At 46.4% G+C, this 16,862-nt stretch overlaps 1 protein-coding gene across 2 annotated transcripts in view; it reads left to right on the top strand.

Annotated features, from left to right (window-relative positions):
- LOC138251898 (long-chain-fatty-acid--CoA ligase ACSBG2-like) overlaps nucleotides 1-16,862 on the top strand; it is a 239,873-nt gene that overhangs the window by 101,600 nt on the left and 121,411 nt on the right. For both annotated transcript variants that reach the window (XM_069205688.1, XM_069205689.1), the window contains exon 6: nucleotides 3,729-3,878. In XM_069205688.1, coding sequence (XP_069061789.1) covers nucleotides 3,729-3,878 — 150 coding nt within the window. The remainder of the gene's footprint in view (nucleotides 1-3,728; nucleotides 3,879-16,862) is intronic.

The raw sequence follows: 16,862 nt of genomic DNA on the forward strand, positions 1-16,862 counted from the left end.
TGTTTGGTATCAAACAACTCAGCATATTAAATCCAAACTGGTACCAGTGTTGGATTTAACCCCAAATGTACCCAGGGGCCACCTTTGAGGTGCCCCCTGCAAAAGTTAACCCTAACTGGCATAGTTTCTGACTAGTTCCATCTAGCTTGCCACTCCAGACGGCCAATATACAAACCTGGGGGAGAGTCATGGCTATTATAACACAAAAAGACAGTATCAGGAGTAATACAACCCCACACAGACTCCTGTTTCATCAAGGAACTTCCCATGGTATCATCTTACCTGTGTGGGGCTAGGGGGTCATATGATGAAGCATGACACCATAATGTGTCTGAGACCACCTAGTCCATAAAGGGAACTCCCTCACACACCCAGCTGCCACTCCCGACCCTCTATGTCCATGAAGGCAACCACCTAACCGGAGAACTCTGAATAGGGTACAAGAGACCTATTCCGTATACCCCCCACACACTTTTTGTGTCTGCGGAGAGTCATGGGTCTCTGGTTTGTAAGACAATGTCGTTCCTGGGTGGAAGAGCTAACACCCTCTCCCACAGGAATGTGCGACCCCCTGCCAGTGACCTTCAAAGGGTTACTGCCCCTGAAACTTGAGCCCCCAGGCCTGCTGCTAGTAGCAGAGGGCTTCCCCCTTTGCAAACCCCCACTTTTGGCAGGAGAAAAGGTGGGTAACCAGACAAAGGGTAGGAGGCGTGGCCTCACTGAGTATGCAACACCCCTAGGAGCTTGCAGGTGAAGTGGACCCTCCACCTCATTTCATCCATGTTGGATGGTAGGAAAAAATACAGTAGGGTTTAGGGAAGTGCCCCTTCCCACAGGAAGTGGTCATTGCAGTGGGTGTAGCCACCCAAGGGTAAGTGTCCCATTGGACACTACCAGGCTCCCCCTAAAACACACACTAAATTCAGTATTTAGTGGGCTCCCCTAGACCAAGAAATGAGATTCATCTGGAAGAACAGAAGACAGTGACAAAGAACCCGACACAAGAAGAACAGAGGAACTGCTGAACCAGAAGAAGCTCCAAGACCCCTGCTTTTTGCATCAGAATCACGACAATCGCCGCTGCGGAGAAGCTGACCACTGGACTGACCTCAAAAGACCCTGAGGACCTCCAGGCTTCACAAATAGCCTTAGAACTCCCTCCTGAGTGGAGACACCACTCAAGAAACCACAGGAACCTGCAAAGAACCTGCAAGTCCATGAGGGACACTTCGTCGACCCGACGATATCTCCGCAACCAGAAGTTGCAGCTGGACCCAACAACACACCAACAACAGCCCGGATGAGACCTGCAACTGTGCCCAGTTTGGTGACACAGTGCTCTCCCATGGCCGGATTGTGGCAATACCCCAGGTGCTGACCATTGCATGTCGGACATCACCAACAGCAGCTCCCCCAGAGCTGCAACTGGACCAGGAAGAAGCCCCAGTCAAGGGACTTCAGTGACATCTTGGACCCCCCACGAGAGCACGCGTGACATCCTGTGAGACCCCAAAAAGAAGACTCCCTTTCCGCTCCAAAGGGTCCCTTTGCACACAGCATCCAAGACCTTGCACCTGGCACCGTGAGCCTTGCATCGCACGTTTTGCTGTGTTCCCCCGGTCCCCACCCCCTTGCGACTTCAACAGCCCAAGGGGACACCCAAGCACTCACCCTAAAGTTGCAAACCAGCCCTTTTTCCAAGTGGCCCCTCCAGGTGGCCCTGTGCCTGTGTCAAGAGGTTTTCCAATGCTGCTCCCGCGGAAACTGTGAGCCACCTGAGGCTCTCTAGCTAGCTCAGTGTGCCCACCGACCACTCTGGCCACCCTGCAAGAGACTGGTAACCCAATTGTACGATTTTACTGCATTTTTAAAGGTGCCTGTGCATTGATTCCAATGGTGTGTAATTAGCTCACAGAAAGACTAACTTTATTAAAACTTCAGAAAGCTATAACTTGAAAAGTACTTAATGTATTCTAAAGATCTTGGTCTTAAAATGTATATAAAAGTCTGAAGTAGTTTTATAAAATCTGGTCTCGAGTTATTCATTGAGTGTGTTTGGGCATGATTGGATCTTTGAATACAGCAAATTCTTAGCACATCTCCTGGATTAGCCTAACTGCTCGACCACCTACCTTAAAAATTGGAGCATTAGGTGGTCTAATTTTTACCTCTGGAAACCAACGTGTGGTTGCCCAGACCCTCTGCATAGTGTACTCGATTTTGTACACTACATAGAGGGCCAGCCTCCTACACTTGTTCATCTTGATGTCCACACAGTAGTGTTTTGTGAATTTTTGGCCAGGTTGCTGCTGTGCAGATTTCGTCAATGGGTACATTTGCTAGGAATGCAAGTGTTGAGCTCTTCTTCCTGGTTGAATGTCCTCTGGGTGCACAGGTAATGGGCCTGATTCACAAAGGTAAACTTAGACTTTTGGTCTAAGTTTAGACCAAAAGTCTGAGTTTACGACTTTTTGGTATTCACAAAGGTAAGTTACGAGTAGTATCTTTACGTCCGCACTTGGGGCAGAATCTCCGCACTCGGGAGGCGATCAACCTTGAGTGTGGAGGGTACACTTCGGGTGCTGAGAGAACTCTCCGGGTGCAGAGATTACACTCTGGGTGCGGGGTGGAATCTCCTCATTCGGGGCGGAGATTCCACCCCCAGTGAGGACGTAAATTATCTTTGTGAATACTGAAAAGTCGTAAACTTATACTTTTGGTCTAAACTTAGACCAAAAGTCTACGTTTACCTTTGTGAATTGGGCCCGATGTCTTTTGTGCTCTGTCATAGCAGGTTTGTATAGTTTCCACTATCCATCTTGTGATTGTTCCTTTGGCCACTGGTGATCCCTTGATTGCGCTGGCAAATAAGATGAACAACTGGTTTCCTTTATGAAAACTTTTTGTTTCCTGTAGGTAGTACATTAGTGCCCTCTGCATGTCCAGTGTGTCCAGTCTTAACATAAGCGTTGGTCCTTCTCTTTTCCTCAGAGAAGCCACTGTCTCTCTCCTGGGCATATCATGGGTAGTAGAGTGAATGCTCACTGAAATGCATTGCTCAGGAGGAAAAAGCTTAAAAGCAAAGATTTAGATCTAGGCACGACCTGAACTGGAACAGTGATGGTGCAGGAGCAAAAACTCCAACAGCAGGAGGAAGCAAGGCGAGTTGTGATCCACTGGTACAATCATCAGATGCCCGTTATATACTGGCACAATAATTGCCTATTGCCAAGAAGGCACTGTCTCCAAACGGGAACCATATCACAGAAAAGTGCCGGTCTAAGAACAGGAATCACCTCATAGGAAAGGGCTGGGCATAGTGAAATTATATTTATAGTAGGTGGTCATCTTGGAAAGAAGTTTCTATTAGGTGACCATCTTAGAAAGGACTTTTGCTGAAGTGAGATTGAGCTGATGCTTACTGCCTAAAACTGGCCCAAATCCCTAACAATGACTAGGGTCATACCCTGCCAATGCAGAGTAAGACAGCACTTTGTTTCTATTTAGGGCAGTCCCAAGCAGTTCATGTTGTTTGATTTATCACACTATGTTGTCTTTTATTCCAGTGGTTACCTTTTTCTTCTCTCTCTTTTGTGACAGCTCTCAAGCTCACTATTTGAATTCTTGTTTTTATGTCTATCTGGGTATCCTCTTCAAAACATCCCTGAATCAAATTCATATATGGCTTTATCTTTTCTGATTCAGTGACTCTTACTTTCTGTCTGCAGTGGGCGGAGTTCATGAAGCTCGGATCAGAAGTTCCTGATTCAACACTTGATGACATCATTGCCTCCCTGAAGGTTAATCAATGCTGCGCTCTGATCTACACCTCAGGGACAACAGGGACACCTAAGGGGGTGATGCTGAGTCATGACAATGTGAGTACGTACGTGTCATTCTGTGTTATTGTTGAATTATTATAAAATCCTAAAGTAACAGATAGGAATGAAATGTAGCACATACAGGCCCCCATTTATGGGGATTTGGCATAGTATAGTGCAGCAAGTCACCTTGATGTGGTACCCTGTGTCAAAGTGAAAGGGCAGAAATGCACCGTTTTTTTCCAATACAGCGTGTTACTATCCCTTCCCACTGCGTTGGTGCGGTTTTGGCACCCTAGTGCCAATGCAGAAACCCTTGCACCATGGTGCAAGTGTGCCTGTGTTATTGACAAGATTGTTTAGGTGCAGAAAGGGGCACCTTCCTGCACAGAAACAATCCATAGAGGCGTTTTCCTCTTCCTATGTGTGCTGCAGAATGCAAGTTTACAAGTCCTTGTAAATCTGGGAAAGCTTCAAAATCCATAAGAGTTTCATGGGAACACCGAGAATACCTCCCTTGTGCAGAGTAAGGCGACGCAATGCTTTGCACTGCGTTACCTTACTCAAGATTTATGAGGCCACTCCAAGCCATGCATTGTGGTTTTGCATGGCTTCAAAAATCTGACTTAGAGCCTTGCATTGCGCATGTACCACTTTGCGTGGTGCAAACCTGACGCAAGCTCTCAAAAATATGCCCCACAGTGTGCATTTTAGTATTTGGAACTCAATCCGATTACTGACATGGACATTGAGCTCATTTCAACCATGGAATATTACTGAGATGTTCATTCTAGAAATATTTTAAATAAATGGAAAAACAGACAGCTGGAAAGATGCAATAAAACTGTTGGAACAAACATTAAGGTGCGATACCCTATGGCTCCAACGGGAGTGGTTATTTGGTAAAAATACTCCTTTATATTCTGCACAGAAAACCTTCTGCTTTGAGTTAGAGTCCAAATAATTTTCTAGTCATGGCATCCTGTACAGTCAGAAATCATCCTGCTGTTAATAGTGCAGCTGTCTACACACAATCTTATAACCTTGTTATTTTCTGGTGCCCACCTTTGGTGAGACCAAGGGACTGTCAGATCCTAAAATAGGGCATTCAATGAGGTCAAAGGGACATCTTCTCATGTTTCCTGTGTCTTTTACCCCAGCCCATGCAATCAGAAGTATACTGCCAGTAGACTTTGAAGAACCGACAAAGTGGCACGCCAGACAGAAAGCTTTAACTTAGAGAAACAGTGACTTACATTGTGGTCAGGTCTGAACTTATTAGAGTTAATTCATTTTTAGGTCGAGCCTAGGCAGCGCGCATGCGCTGTCTCTCGGACTGTTGTAATTGCTATGTGGGCTCAATGCCCACCTACTGGCTTTTTATTGGCTGTGTGCTTTTTGTAATCTAATTCTGTCGTCGCTATTGGTTTCTGGCATGCATTTGGCATGCCTTCTTTTGGATTATCCCTCCCAAAGCGCAGTGATCAAGTACAATCTTATTACACCGGTTCATTTGTTATATGTGTGTGGAACTTTTTTTTCTTACTTTGTGTCCTGGCATTGTAGCGATTAGTCTGTTAAGCAGGGCTTGCATTGTTTTTTTTTTTTAAGGCGTGTAAAGATAGCAGTGCGTGTGTTTGATTCTTGTGGTTATTTTTTTTAAACGTGCTTAATTTAACGTGTTGAAAGATAGCAGTGCGGGTGTTTGATTCTTGTGGTTATTTTAAAACGTGCTTAATGTAATGTATTGAAAGATAGCAGTGCGGGTGTTTGATTCTTTTGGTTATTTTTCAACATGCTTAATTTAACGTGTTTAAAGATAGCAGTGCAGGTGTTTGATTCTTTTGGTTATATTTAAACGTGCCTAATTGTTAGGTACTGTTTGCACAATTTACATATTTCATCCCATTGCGGCGGCATTAAGCAAAGTTTACGTGCATAATTACTTTCCAGCGCGACATTAAGCAAAGTTTACGTGCATAATAACTTTGCGGGGACATTAAGCTAAATGTAAGTGCATTTTTATTTCACATCATAACATATTCATGCTTTGGGTCACATACACTCTGTTAGACAAATACACTACACATAGAAGTCCTCTCTTTTACCCACACATACTCTGTGGTAGCACAGCACTCACAGACACATTCAGAACGAATGCATTTCTCAACATTACAGTGTTGTTTTAGGTGCATATTTTGAGGATTTTGTTTGTTTGTTTGCTACAGTGAAAAACGTACTTCAATACAGCAGGGCGCATATTAGCTTGCATGTGGTGTTTGGTAAATTTATTTAGTTACTCAAATTTGAAACGCTATTAAATATAGACGAATGTTCACTTGATTTATTGGGTTTAATTTTAATATTTCGCCGGTATATTAATCACAGTTATCATTCAGTTACATTTACTTTATTCGAGTTTATAACCTTCATACTGCCGCGCTTGCTTGTCTTTACACACAAATATGTACCTGTTGTGTTAGTACTTACTTCGAAGCCATTTAAGGCTGATTTTTCGTTCTTTAAATTGACAAATTATTACAGTGTTAACGTAGTTTTAATTATACACTGACACATTTTACAACATGGCCAGTACAGGCTTAGTTGTGCCTTCTTAATATTTTGAGATGTTTTGGCATTTAAAAGCTTACAAGTGCTATTGTCCACTTGTATTTTACTTCGGCACAGCTAGAAATAAAAGCGGTTAACGTTTAGCTGTGCCTCTTTATAAAATATTATTTAGTAGCATCGAGTTAAAGGCCAGTAATGACTTTTTTCTTTCGGATTCTTAAAGGCATCTGCCTTTGTTGCGAGGCAGAAAAGCTATTTAGCCAGAAAACAAACAAAGCTTGTTTAGTGGGCAGACAGAGGTCTGTAGTTTGTTTATGTGTTGCTGAAGAGTTCGCCTACCTGCCAAATGGAGAGATTTAGCATAGCTGTAAAGATCTATATCAGGAATGTATCCAGCATGTGTGGGTCAGGATGTTGACATTACAAGTATGCGAATTTTCTTTGCTTCGAAGAGGAGTGGTATTTTATCTGGGTCCTCCTTTGTTTTTTCACACATTCGCACTACTTCCGACTTTTGGCTCACTTCGGGTTAGTAATTTCAGACTTTTTCGTGAATAGAGCACTGCAAGGGTGGAATTTTCGTTGTGTGTGCACAATGATAGATTTACAAACATTAAATTGGGGAAGTTTGTAGTATGTTATTACAATCCTGCTGCGGCCGCTTTGATTTATTTCCTGGTTGCACGTTTATTCTTGAAATATTTTCTTTTGGGTTTACATATAGCAGACTGTACGATTGTTTACATTTTGGGATTTTACATTTCTAAGGCATAGTTACTGTACATAGATATTTAGCATGCGTTTAGACAGTTAGCTTGCTATTAATAATACACACGCGCTCTACTAAACATATATGGTCTCACAGAAATACACAAATTCGATCGCCAACACATAACTTTTTCACACTTTCTGTCAATCAAACATTTTGGAATTTCCGCTTGGTCTCTCTCATCTAGCTCTCTTATTTACATAGCACTCTCTCTTTTTATCCCTCTTTTGGCATCCCTTATTTACAAACAGCACTGTTTCTTTCCCACTGATACAAAACTTGAATTAAAATGTCAATAAGAAGTATACCATTTTCTGAGATTACACTTCATTGTTGCAGAAAATATTTTATTAAATGCTCACAATACTATTTGTATTATAATACATTAACATCAACAACACCAATAGCTCTAATGCTTACAAATGTGAGACCTATTGCATTGCAAATGCTTGTTGTACTTATTCACACTATTTATGAAGCACCCAATTACCTTGAAAGCGTCCTGTCACTAGAGCTGCAGGAAGTGCCAAAAAAGCACTTGGTTATCTGTATTGAGGTCCCAAGCAAAAAGGGATTAATACATATAGAGGGGACCCAGATGTTCATGTTATGATTCTGCTGCAAGGACTCAGGACTTGCAAAGAAAAGTAAGACAAGGCCTCAAGCACTACCTTTGGTATCCTGCTACATCACCAGCCCAACACATACCTCAGAAATGCTTATAGTGATGAATGGGATCCCTGTTGTCCAGCGAGGGAGTTCTTTTGGGAAACAATGCGGGATCCAGAGTGTGGGTTTAAACATTTCAGACTCCTTCCACAGTATTCACGTTTATTGTAGGAGGGCCAGAAGGATGATTAAAAAATGCAAAGGCAATGCTTGTGAGGATTTATTCCTCCCCTATCATATAGGTCGCCCTATCCCAGCTACACATTACATACAAGGAGGTGATAAAACTGCGTATCAATTGTGGCAATGTAAGTAGCACACCATTGCCCATCGCCGTGGCACAAAAAAACTGCAGAATAAATCCTAGAGACTCAAACAACTAAGGAAGTCACATAAACTAGAATGTCCCAAAAGCATAATGCTGACCTCCGTACAGAGTAATCAATCATAGATAGCCTAGGCGAGGCAGAGCCCTGCTCATCTCCGAAGAGCTCACAAAGTCACCATCGTGGACACACTACACAGAGCATTGATACCATGGGCCAGGGTTAGATGACGTGATACCAACCAGAGAGCCATCAGTCATCATCCTTGGTGGGACGGGCAGGACCCCAGACAAGATGGAAGGCATCCAGATGACCATTTACCTGATATGTGGCATTTCAGTCAGCCGTTTATCCGTATGTGGGCCTAAAGCTTTGACGCAAGGGGCACAACACGCAGAGCTCTGTCTCGCCGAGGGACACGATGAGCCATCTGTGACTGTGTGTGGTCAGTCTTTTCATCTCAGTGACATCATGCAGAATGGTCATATATGCAGAAGCAGCAATAGACAGGTGACCAAGAGACCACACTGCCCACCAACAGGGTGGCAGGGCTGCAAAGTCCCATAAAATATTGTCACATCTCAGCAGTGATGTTTTTTCGTAGTGTGGGGGTGCTGACACTGGCACTGGCTTCATATCACTATAATCATAGGAGTTTTGAAATGTTTGCAAACTACTGAACAAGCAAGTGAGTGAACCCTTGTTCAACCCAATAAAGTGGGGTGTCCTAAAAAATACTACAGCAAATAGTGTAATTGTATGCTCATATTCCTAAAAATGCAGGTAAAAAGTGGTATGAGTTGTTCTGGTTATTTTTTTAACTCTTTTCATTGTAGTGTTGGTTTTACATCCAAGAATGAATCCAATTCAATAGCAGACTCCTAGGACCAGAAGCAGGCTCCTAGGGCCAGAAGCAGACTTCTAGGGCCAGAAGCAGACTCATAGCGTAAGGGTAAGGTGCATACCCTAGGGTCAGAACCAGGCACCTAGGGCCAAACATAGACTCCTAAGATCAGAAATAGACTCCTGGGGCCAAATGCAGACTCCTCGGGCCAGATGCAGACTATTTGGGCCAGATGCAGACTCCTAGCGCCAAAAGAAGCTTCCTAGGGCCAGGAGAACACTCCTAGGGCCAGATGCAGATTCCTGGGGCTTGAAGCAGTCTCAGAGGGCCAGAAGCAGATTTATAGAGCCAGACTCCCAGGACCAGAAGCAGATTCCTAGGGCCAGAATCAGACTCATAGGGTCAGAAGCAGATACCTAGGGCCAAACACTGACTTCTTGGGTCAGAGGCAGACTACTAGGGCCAGATGTAGACTCATAGAGCCAGAAGCAGACTCATAGGGTCATGAGCAGACTCTTAAGGCCAGAACCAGACACCTAGCGCCAAACACAGACTCCTAAGAGCAGAAGCAGACTCCTGGGGCAAAATGCAGACTCCTAGAGCGAGAAGTAGACTCCTAGGGCCAGAACCAGACTCATAGGGTCAGAACCAGATACCTAGGGCCAAACGCAGACTCCTAGGGTCATAAGCAGACTCCTAGGGCCGTAGGCAGACTTCTTGTGCCAGACAGCCTCATAGGATCAGATGCACACCCTAGGGCCAGAAGCAGACACCAATGCCAAACAAAGACTCCTAAGACCAGAAGCAGACTCCTGAGGACAGATGCAGACTCCTAGGGCAAGAACCAGACTCTCAGGGCCAGGCAAGGACTTCTAGGGTCAGATGTTGACTCCTAGAGTCCGAAGCAGACTCCTAGGGTCAGAAGTAGACATACCATCAGAAGCAGACTCTTAGGGTCAAATGCAGACTTCAAGGGCCAGAAGCAGATGCTAAGAGCCAAACACAGACTCCTAAGATCAGAAGCAAACACCTGGGGCCAGATGCGGACTCATAGTGCCAAAATACAGTCCCAAGGCCAGAAGCAGACTCCTAGGGTCATATGCAGACTCTGAGTGCCAGAAAAAGACTCCTAGTGCCAGAAGCAGACTCCAAAGGTCAAAAAGAAACTCCTGGGTCAGAAGTCATCTCCTAGTATCAGAAGCAGGCTCCTATGGTCAGATGCACACCCCTAGGGCCAAAAGAAGACATCTAGGACCAAACAAAGACTCATAGGATCAGAAACTGATTCCTGGGGCAAGATGCAAACTCATAAGTCAAGAAGCACATTCCTAGGGCCAGAAGAAGACTCATAGGGCCGGAAGCAGATTCCTAGGGCCAAACATAAACTCCTAACGCCAAACATAGTCTCCTAGGTCCAGAAGCAGACTTCTATGGGAAACACAGACTCCTTGGGCCAGAAGCAGATTCCTAGGACTGGAAGCTGGCTCCTAGGGCCATAAGCAGACTCATAGGGTCGGATGCACACTCCTAAGGCTAAAAGCAGACATCTAGGGCCATATGCAGACTCCTAGGGACAAAAGTAGACTCCTAGGGCCAGAAGCAGACTTTTAGGGCCAGAAGCCGACTCACAGGGTCAGATGCACACCCTAGGGCCAGAACCAGACACCTAGGGACAAACACAGGCTCCTAAGATCCGAAGCAGACTCCTGGGGCCAGATGCAGACTCACAGGAAAAGAAGCAGACTCCTAGGACCAGAAGAAGACTCCTAAGGCCAGATACAGACTCCTGGGGCAAGAAGCAGAGTCCTAGGGCCAGAAATAGACTCACATGGTCAGAAGTAGGCACCTGGGCCACACGCTGAATCCTAGGGTCAGGAGATGACTCCTAGGTACAAAAACAGATGCAGCTACTCACTCGTGATTCCTAGGGTCAGATGAAGACTCCTAGGGTCAGATACAGACTCATAGGGCTAGATGCAGACTTCTAAGTCCATAAGCAGACTCATAGAGTCCAACACAGACTCATAAGATCAGAGGCAGACTTCTGGGGCCAGATGCAGAGTTACAGGGCAAAAAGCAGGCTCCTAGGGCAGACAAGGACTTCAAGAGTCAGGTGAAGACTCGTAGGGCACGAAGCAGACTCCTAGGGCCAAAATGAGACTCATAGGATCAGATGTTGACTCCTAGGGTCAGATGCAGGACTCGTAGGGTCAGATGCAGACTCATAGGGTGAAAATCACAATCTGACGGCCAGAAGAAGAGTCCTAGGGTCATATGCAGACTCCTAGTGCCAGAAGCAGACTCCTAGGACCGAAAGCAAGGACCAAAGGTCAAAATGAGACTTCTAGGGTCAGAAGCGGTCTCCTAGTATTAGAAGCAGACTCCTAAGGTCAGATGCACTCTCCTAGGGCTTGAAGCAGACACCTAGGGCTAAATGCAGACTCCTAGGATAAGAAGCAGACTCCTAGGGGTCAGATGCAAACTCATATGTCAAAAAGCAGATTCTTAGGGCCAGAAGAAGACTCCTAGGGCCAGAAGCAGACTCATAGGGTAAGAAGCAGATACCTAGGGCCAAATGCTGACTCTGAGGACCAGAAGCAGACACCTAGGACTAGAATCAGACGGCTAGGGCCAGAAGCAGATGGCTAATGCCAGAAGCAGACTCACAGGGTCAGATGCACACCCTAGGGCCAGAACCAGACACCTAGGGACAAACACAGACTCCTAAGATCAGAAGCAGACTCCTGGGGCCAGATGCAGACTCACAGGAAAAGAAGCAGACTCCTAGGACCAGAAGAAGACTCCTAAAAGCCAGATACAGACTCCTGGGGCAAGAAGCAGACTCCTAGGGCCAGAAATAGACTCACATGGTCAGAAGTAGGCACCTGGGCCACACGCTGAATGCTAGGGTCAGGAGATGACTCCTAGGTACAAAAACAGATGCAGCTACTCACTCGTGATTCCTAGGGTCATATGCAGACTCCTAGTGCCAGAAGCAGACTCCTAGGACCGAAAGCAAGGACCAAAGGTCAAAATGAGACTTCTAGGGTCAGAAGCGGTCTCCTAGTATTAGAAGCAGACTCCTAAGGTCAGATGCACTCTCCTAGGGCTTGAAGCAGACACCTAGGGCTAAATGCAGACTCCTAGGATAAGAAGCAGACTCCTAGGGGTCAGATGCAAACTCATATGTCAAAAAGCAGATTCTTAGGGCCAGAAGAAGACTCCTAGGGCCAGAAGCAGACTCATAGGGTAAGAAGCAGATACCTAGGGCCAAATGCTGACTCTGAGGACCAGAAGCAGACACCTAGGACTAGAATCAGACGGCTAGGGCCAGAAGCAGATGGCTAGGGCCAGAAGCAGACTCACAGGGTCAGATGCACACCCTAGGGCCAGAACCAGACACCTAGGGACAAACACAGACTCCTAAGATCAGAAGCAGACTCCTGGGGCCAGATGCAGACTCACAGGAAAGAAGCAGACTCCTAGGACCAGAAGAAGACTCCTAAAAGCCAGATACAGACTCCTGGGGCAAGAAGCAGACTCCTAGGGCCAGAAATAGACTCACATGGTCAGAAGTAGGCACCTGGGCCACACGCTGAATGCTAGGGTCAGGAGATGACTCCTAGGTACAAAAACAGATGCAGCTACTCACTCGTGATTCCTAGGGTCAGATGAAGACTCCTAGGGTCAGATACAGACTCATAGGGCTAGATGCAGACTTCTAAGTCCATAAGCAGACTCATAGAGTCAAACACAGACTCATAAGATCAGAGGCAGACTTCTGGGGCCAGATGCAGAGTTACATGGCAAAAAGCAGGCTCCTAGGGCAGACAAGGACTTCAAGAGTCAGATGAAGACTCGTAGGGCACGAAGCAGACTCCTAGGGCCAAAATGAGACTCATAGGATCAGATGTTGACTCCTAGGGTCAGATGCAGGACTCGTAGGGTCAGATGCAGACTCATAGGGTCAGATGCAGACTCATAGGGTGAAAATCACAGTCCGACGGCCAGAAGAAGAGTCCTAGGGTCATATGCAGACTCCTAGTGCCAGAAGCAGACTCGTAGGACCGAAAGCAGGCTCCTAGGACCAGAAGCAAGGCCCAAAGGTCAAAATGAGACTTCTAGGGTCAGAAGCGGTCTCCTAGTATTAGAAGCAGACTCCTAAGGTCAGATGCACTCTCCTAGGGCTTGAAGAAGACACCTAGGGCTAAATGCAGACTCCTAGGATAAGAAGCAGACTCCTAGGGGTCAGATGCAAACTCATATGTCAAAAAGCAGATTCTTAGGGCCAGAAGAAGACTCCTAGGGCCAGAAGCAGACTCATAGAGTAAGAAGCAGATACCTAGGGCCAAATGCTGACTCTCAGGACCAGAAGCAGACTCCTAGGACTAGAATCAGACGGCTAGGGCCAGAAGCAGATGGCTAGGGCCAGAAGCAGACTCCTTGGACTAGAAGCAGACTGCTAGGGCCAGAAGCGGACTCACATGGTTGGATGTACACTCCTAAGTCCAGAAGCAGACACCTAGTTCCAAATGCAGTCTCCTAGGGTCAGAAACAATCTCCTAGGGCCAGATGCAGACTTCTCGGGCCAAATGCCCTCATAGGGTCATACCCAGACACCTTGGGACAAACAAAGACTCTTAAAATCAGAAGCAGACTCCTGGGGCCACATACAGACTCATAGGGAGAGAAGCAGACTCCTAGGACCAGAAGACTCCTAGGGCCAGATACAGACTCCTAGGTCCAGATGCAGACTCCTGGGGCCAGAAGCAGACTTTGAGGGCCAGAAGCAGACTCCTAAGTGAGAAGCAGACTCCTAGGGCCAGAAGCAGACTCCTAGGGTCTGAAGCAAACTCCTAGGGACAGAAGCAGACTCCGAAGGACAGAAGCAGACTCATAGGGTCAGATGCACACTCCTGAGGCCAGAAGCAGACACCTATGGCCAAATGCAGACTCATAGGGTCAGAAGCAGACTTCTCAATCAGGGAAGTTTCGTAGAGCACACACTTGTCACCCTGGGCGGTCTCCAGGTGGTGGTGTAATCCTGCGGGCCTCTTTAGGCTGGTGATGGCGGTCGAAGAGCCAGGTCTTGAGCTGCTTTTCAATGTCCTTCAGAGAAGGGGAGGTGAGCAGGTGGAGGAGGAGGTTGGTCCAGGAAGCAGTTCAAGAGCTGCTTTGTGGTTCCGGCGTACAGCATCTTGCCGTAGTCGAGACAGCTGGAGATGAGGGCCTAGGTGACTGTCTTCCTGGTGGAGATGGGGATCCATCGGAAAATCTTGCGAGTATGTGGAAGCAGGCAGAGGAGACTGAGTTGATCTGTTGCTTCATGGTCAGTTGGGTGTCCAGGATGATCCCGAGGTTACGTGCATGGCTGGAGGGCGTGGGTGGGGAAGCAAAGGTGGCGGACCACCACGAGCCGTCCCAGGGGGAGGGCTTATTCCCGAGTATGAGGATCTCTATTTCGTTTGAATTTAGCTTGAGGCAGTTGGTCTTCATCCAGGAGGTGATGTTGGTCAAGGTGTTTTGAAAGTTGATTTGTGTGTTGGTGTCGTCGTCTGTGAGGTATAGGACAAGCTGGGTGTCATCATCGTAGGAGATGATGTTGAGTCCATTAGTTGCCTGCGATATCAGCTAGTGGAGTCATGTAGGTGTTGAAGAGGGTGTGGCTGAGGGTGTCTTTGAGAGTGGAGACGATGGGAGGGAGGAGGATCCTCTGTGTTAGGCCATAAAGGAAGGAGGATCCCAGTTGAATGTGTAGTCTTGGATGTCGATGCTGTGGAGTCTGGTGATGAGAGTGTGGTGTGAGACGGTGTTGAAAGCCGCAGATCGGTCGAGGAGGATGAAAGCTGCTGTTCCCCTGAGGTCGTGGAGGTTTCTGATGTTGTCCGTTGCTGTGATCAGGATGATCTCTGTGCTGTGTTTTGGCCGGAAGCTAGATTGGGATGGGTCAAGCAAGTTGCTGTGCGCGAGGTAGTACGTGAGCTGCGGTTGATGGCCTTTTCCAAGACTTTGGCAGGGAATGGGAGGAGTGAGATGTGGCAATAGTGTTTGAGATCGTTTGCAGCAGCTGAGGGAAGTGTTGAGGATTTCTGTGAGGGATGCTTTGAATACTACTCTTCCTAGGTTGTAAAAGCGGTGCAGGCAGGGGTCCGCAGGGGTTGCGAAGTGAATGGAGGTCATTAAGGCGATGGTGTCTTCGGTAGAGAGCTGTTTCCATTCTGTGATCTGTTTTTTTAAGGTGCGGGGTGACAGATACAGACTAGTAGGGCCAGAAGTACAGTCCCAGGGCAAGAATGGGAGTCATAGGGTTATATGCAGACTCTAAGTGCTTAAAGCAGACTCCTAGGACTCGCTGCAGATTCCTAGAACCAGAAGCAGGACCTTTCCCAGGACCAGAAGCAGGTCTCAAAGGTCCAAAGGAGACTCCTAAGTTCAGAAGTGGTCTCCTAGTATTAGAAGCAGACTCTAAAGGTCAGATGCACACTTCTAGGGCCAGAAGTAGACACCTATAGCCATATACAGAATCCTAGGATCAGAAGCAGACTCCTGGGGCCGGATGCAAACTCATAGGTCAAGAAGAAGATTCCTAGGGCCAGAAGAAGACTCCTAGGGCTGGAAGCAGACTGCTATGGTCGGAAGCAGACTCCTGTGACCAACCGCAGACTCTTAGGGCCAGAAGCAGACTCCTGGTGTCTGAAAAAGACACCTCGGGCAGAAGCAGGCTAATCGGATCAAATACAGAATCCTAGGGCCAGAAGCAGACCTAGGACCAAACACAGATTCCTAGGGTCAGAAGCAGACTCCTTGTGCCAGAAGCAAACTCCTAGGGTCAGATGCAGACTCCAAGGTCAAAAGGAGGCTAGTAGAATCAGAAGCACACTTCTAGAATCAGAAGCCGACTTTTAGGTCAAAAAGCAGACTCCTAAGGCCAAATGGAGATCCCTAGGACTAGAAGCAGACGCCTAGGGCCAGAAGCCGCAGCTTAGGGCCAGAAACAGACTCCTCGGGCCAGAAGCAGTTTTAATCTTGTTAACATATTTGGAAATATTCAGGAACTTGTGAAATGGGCTAGCTAGCATTATGTTTCCATTTTGCAGAATTAATTAAACACTTATCACATGATATTTGCTTCCAGGCTGTCCTGGATCCATCCATTGTCGCTAGAATTCAGGTTACAATATACCCCCTGCGTGCTTTCCTACCAGACACCTGTATAAACACATGTACACAAAACAGAACAATCTGTCATTTGTATAAATCAATGAGCCCTGGCTTAATTTGACTTACCCTTTGATTGCCTTTGTACACAGACCAAAGGCTGCAAAAGAATCCCATTTATATGGCCTCATTATCATAGCTTCTCCTTCTGAAATCTCTCAGTGATTTTGGGGTGCAGCAGCACCTGCTGCACCCCTTCTTCCAGTGCCCCTTTCTCACCTACCACACTGGCATCTCTGGCAGCTGGCATGATCAAGAAGGCCAGCCCTCTTCTGCCTCTCTATAAAGAGACCAGCACCAGTCACTGAAGACCTCAAAGTACAGGAATTGTAGTTATGATTCCCTGGCCACTCTGGCATACAGATCAGAGCCACTCTACAGTAGGGACCACAAACCATTAGTCTAATAATCATGACTACAACAAACAAGATTACATTATTGGTCACCATGTATGCAAAATTACCAGTTGTGGCAACCTTACTGCATCTTGGGTAATATATAGGAGCCATAGTTGAGATGCTTCTGGAACCAAGGAAAGAACATTAGTAATAACTTCCCTCAATGACGCATGATTTATCACTCAAATATCATCTGTAAATATATTTTGAAAATTCAACAATTTTGCTCCACACATCAGCTTATGG

The sequence above is a fragment of the Pleurodeles waltl genome, chromosome 1_2 (assembly GCF_031143425.1).
Source record: "Pleurodeles waltl isolate 20211129_DDA chromosome 1_2, aPleWal1.hap1.20221129, whole genome shotgun sequence".
Taxonomy (NCBI): domain Eukaryota; kingdom Metazoa; phylum Chordata; class Amphibia; order Caudata; family Salamandridae; genus Pleurodeles; species Pleurodeles waltl.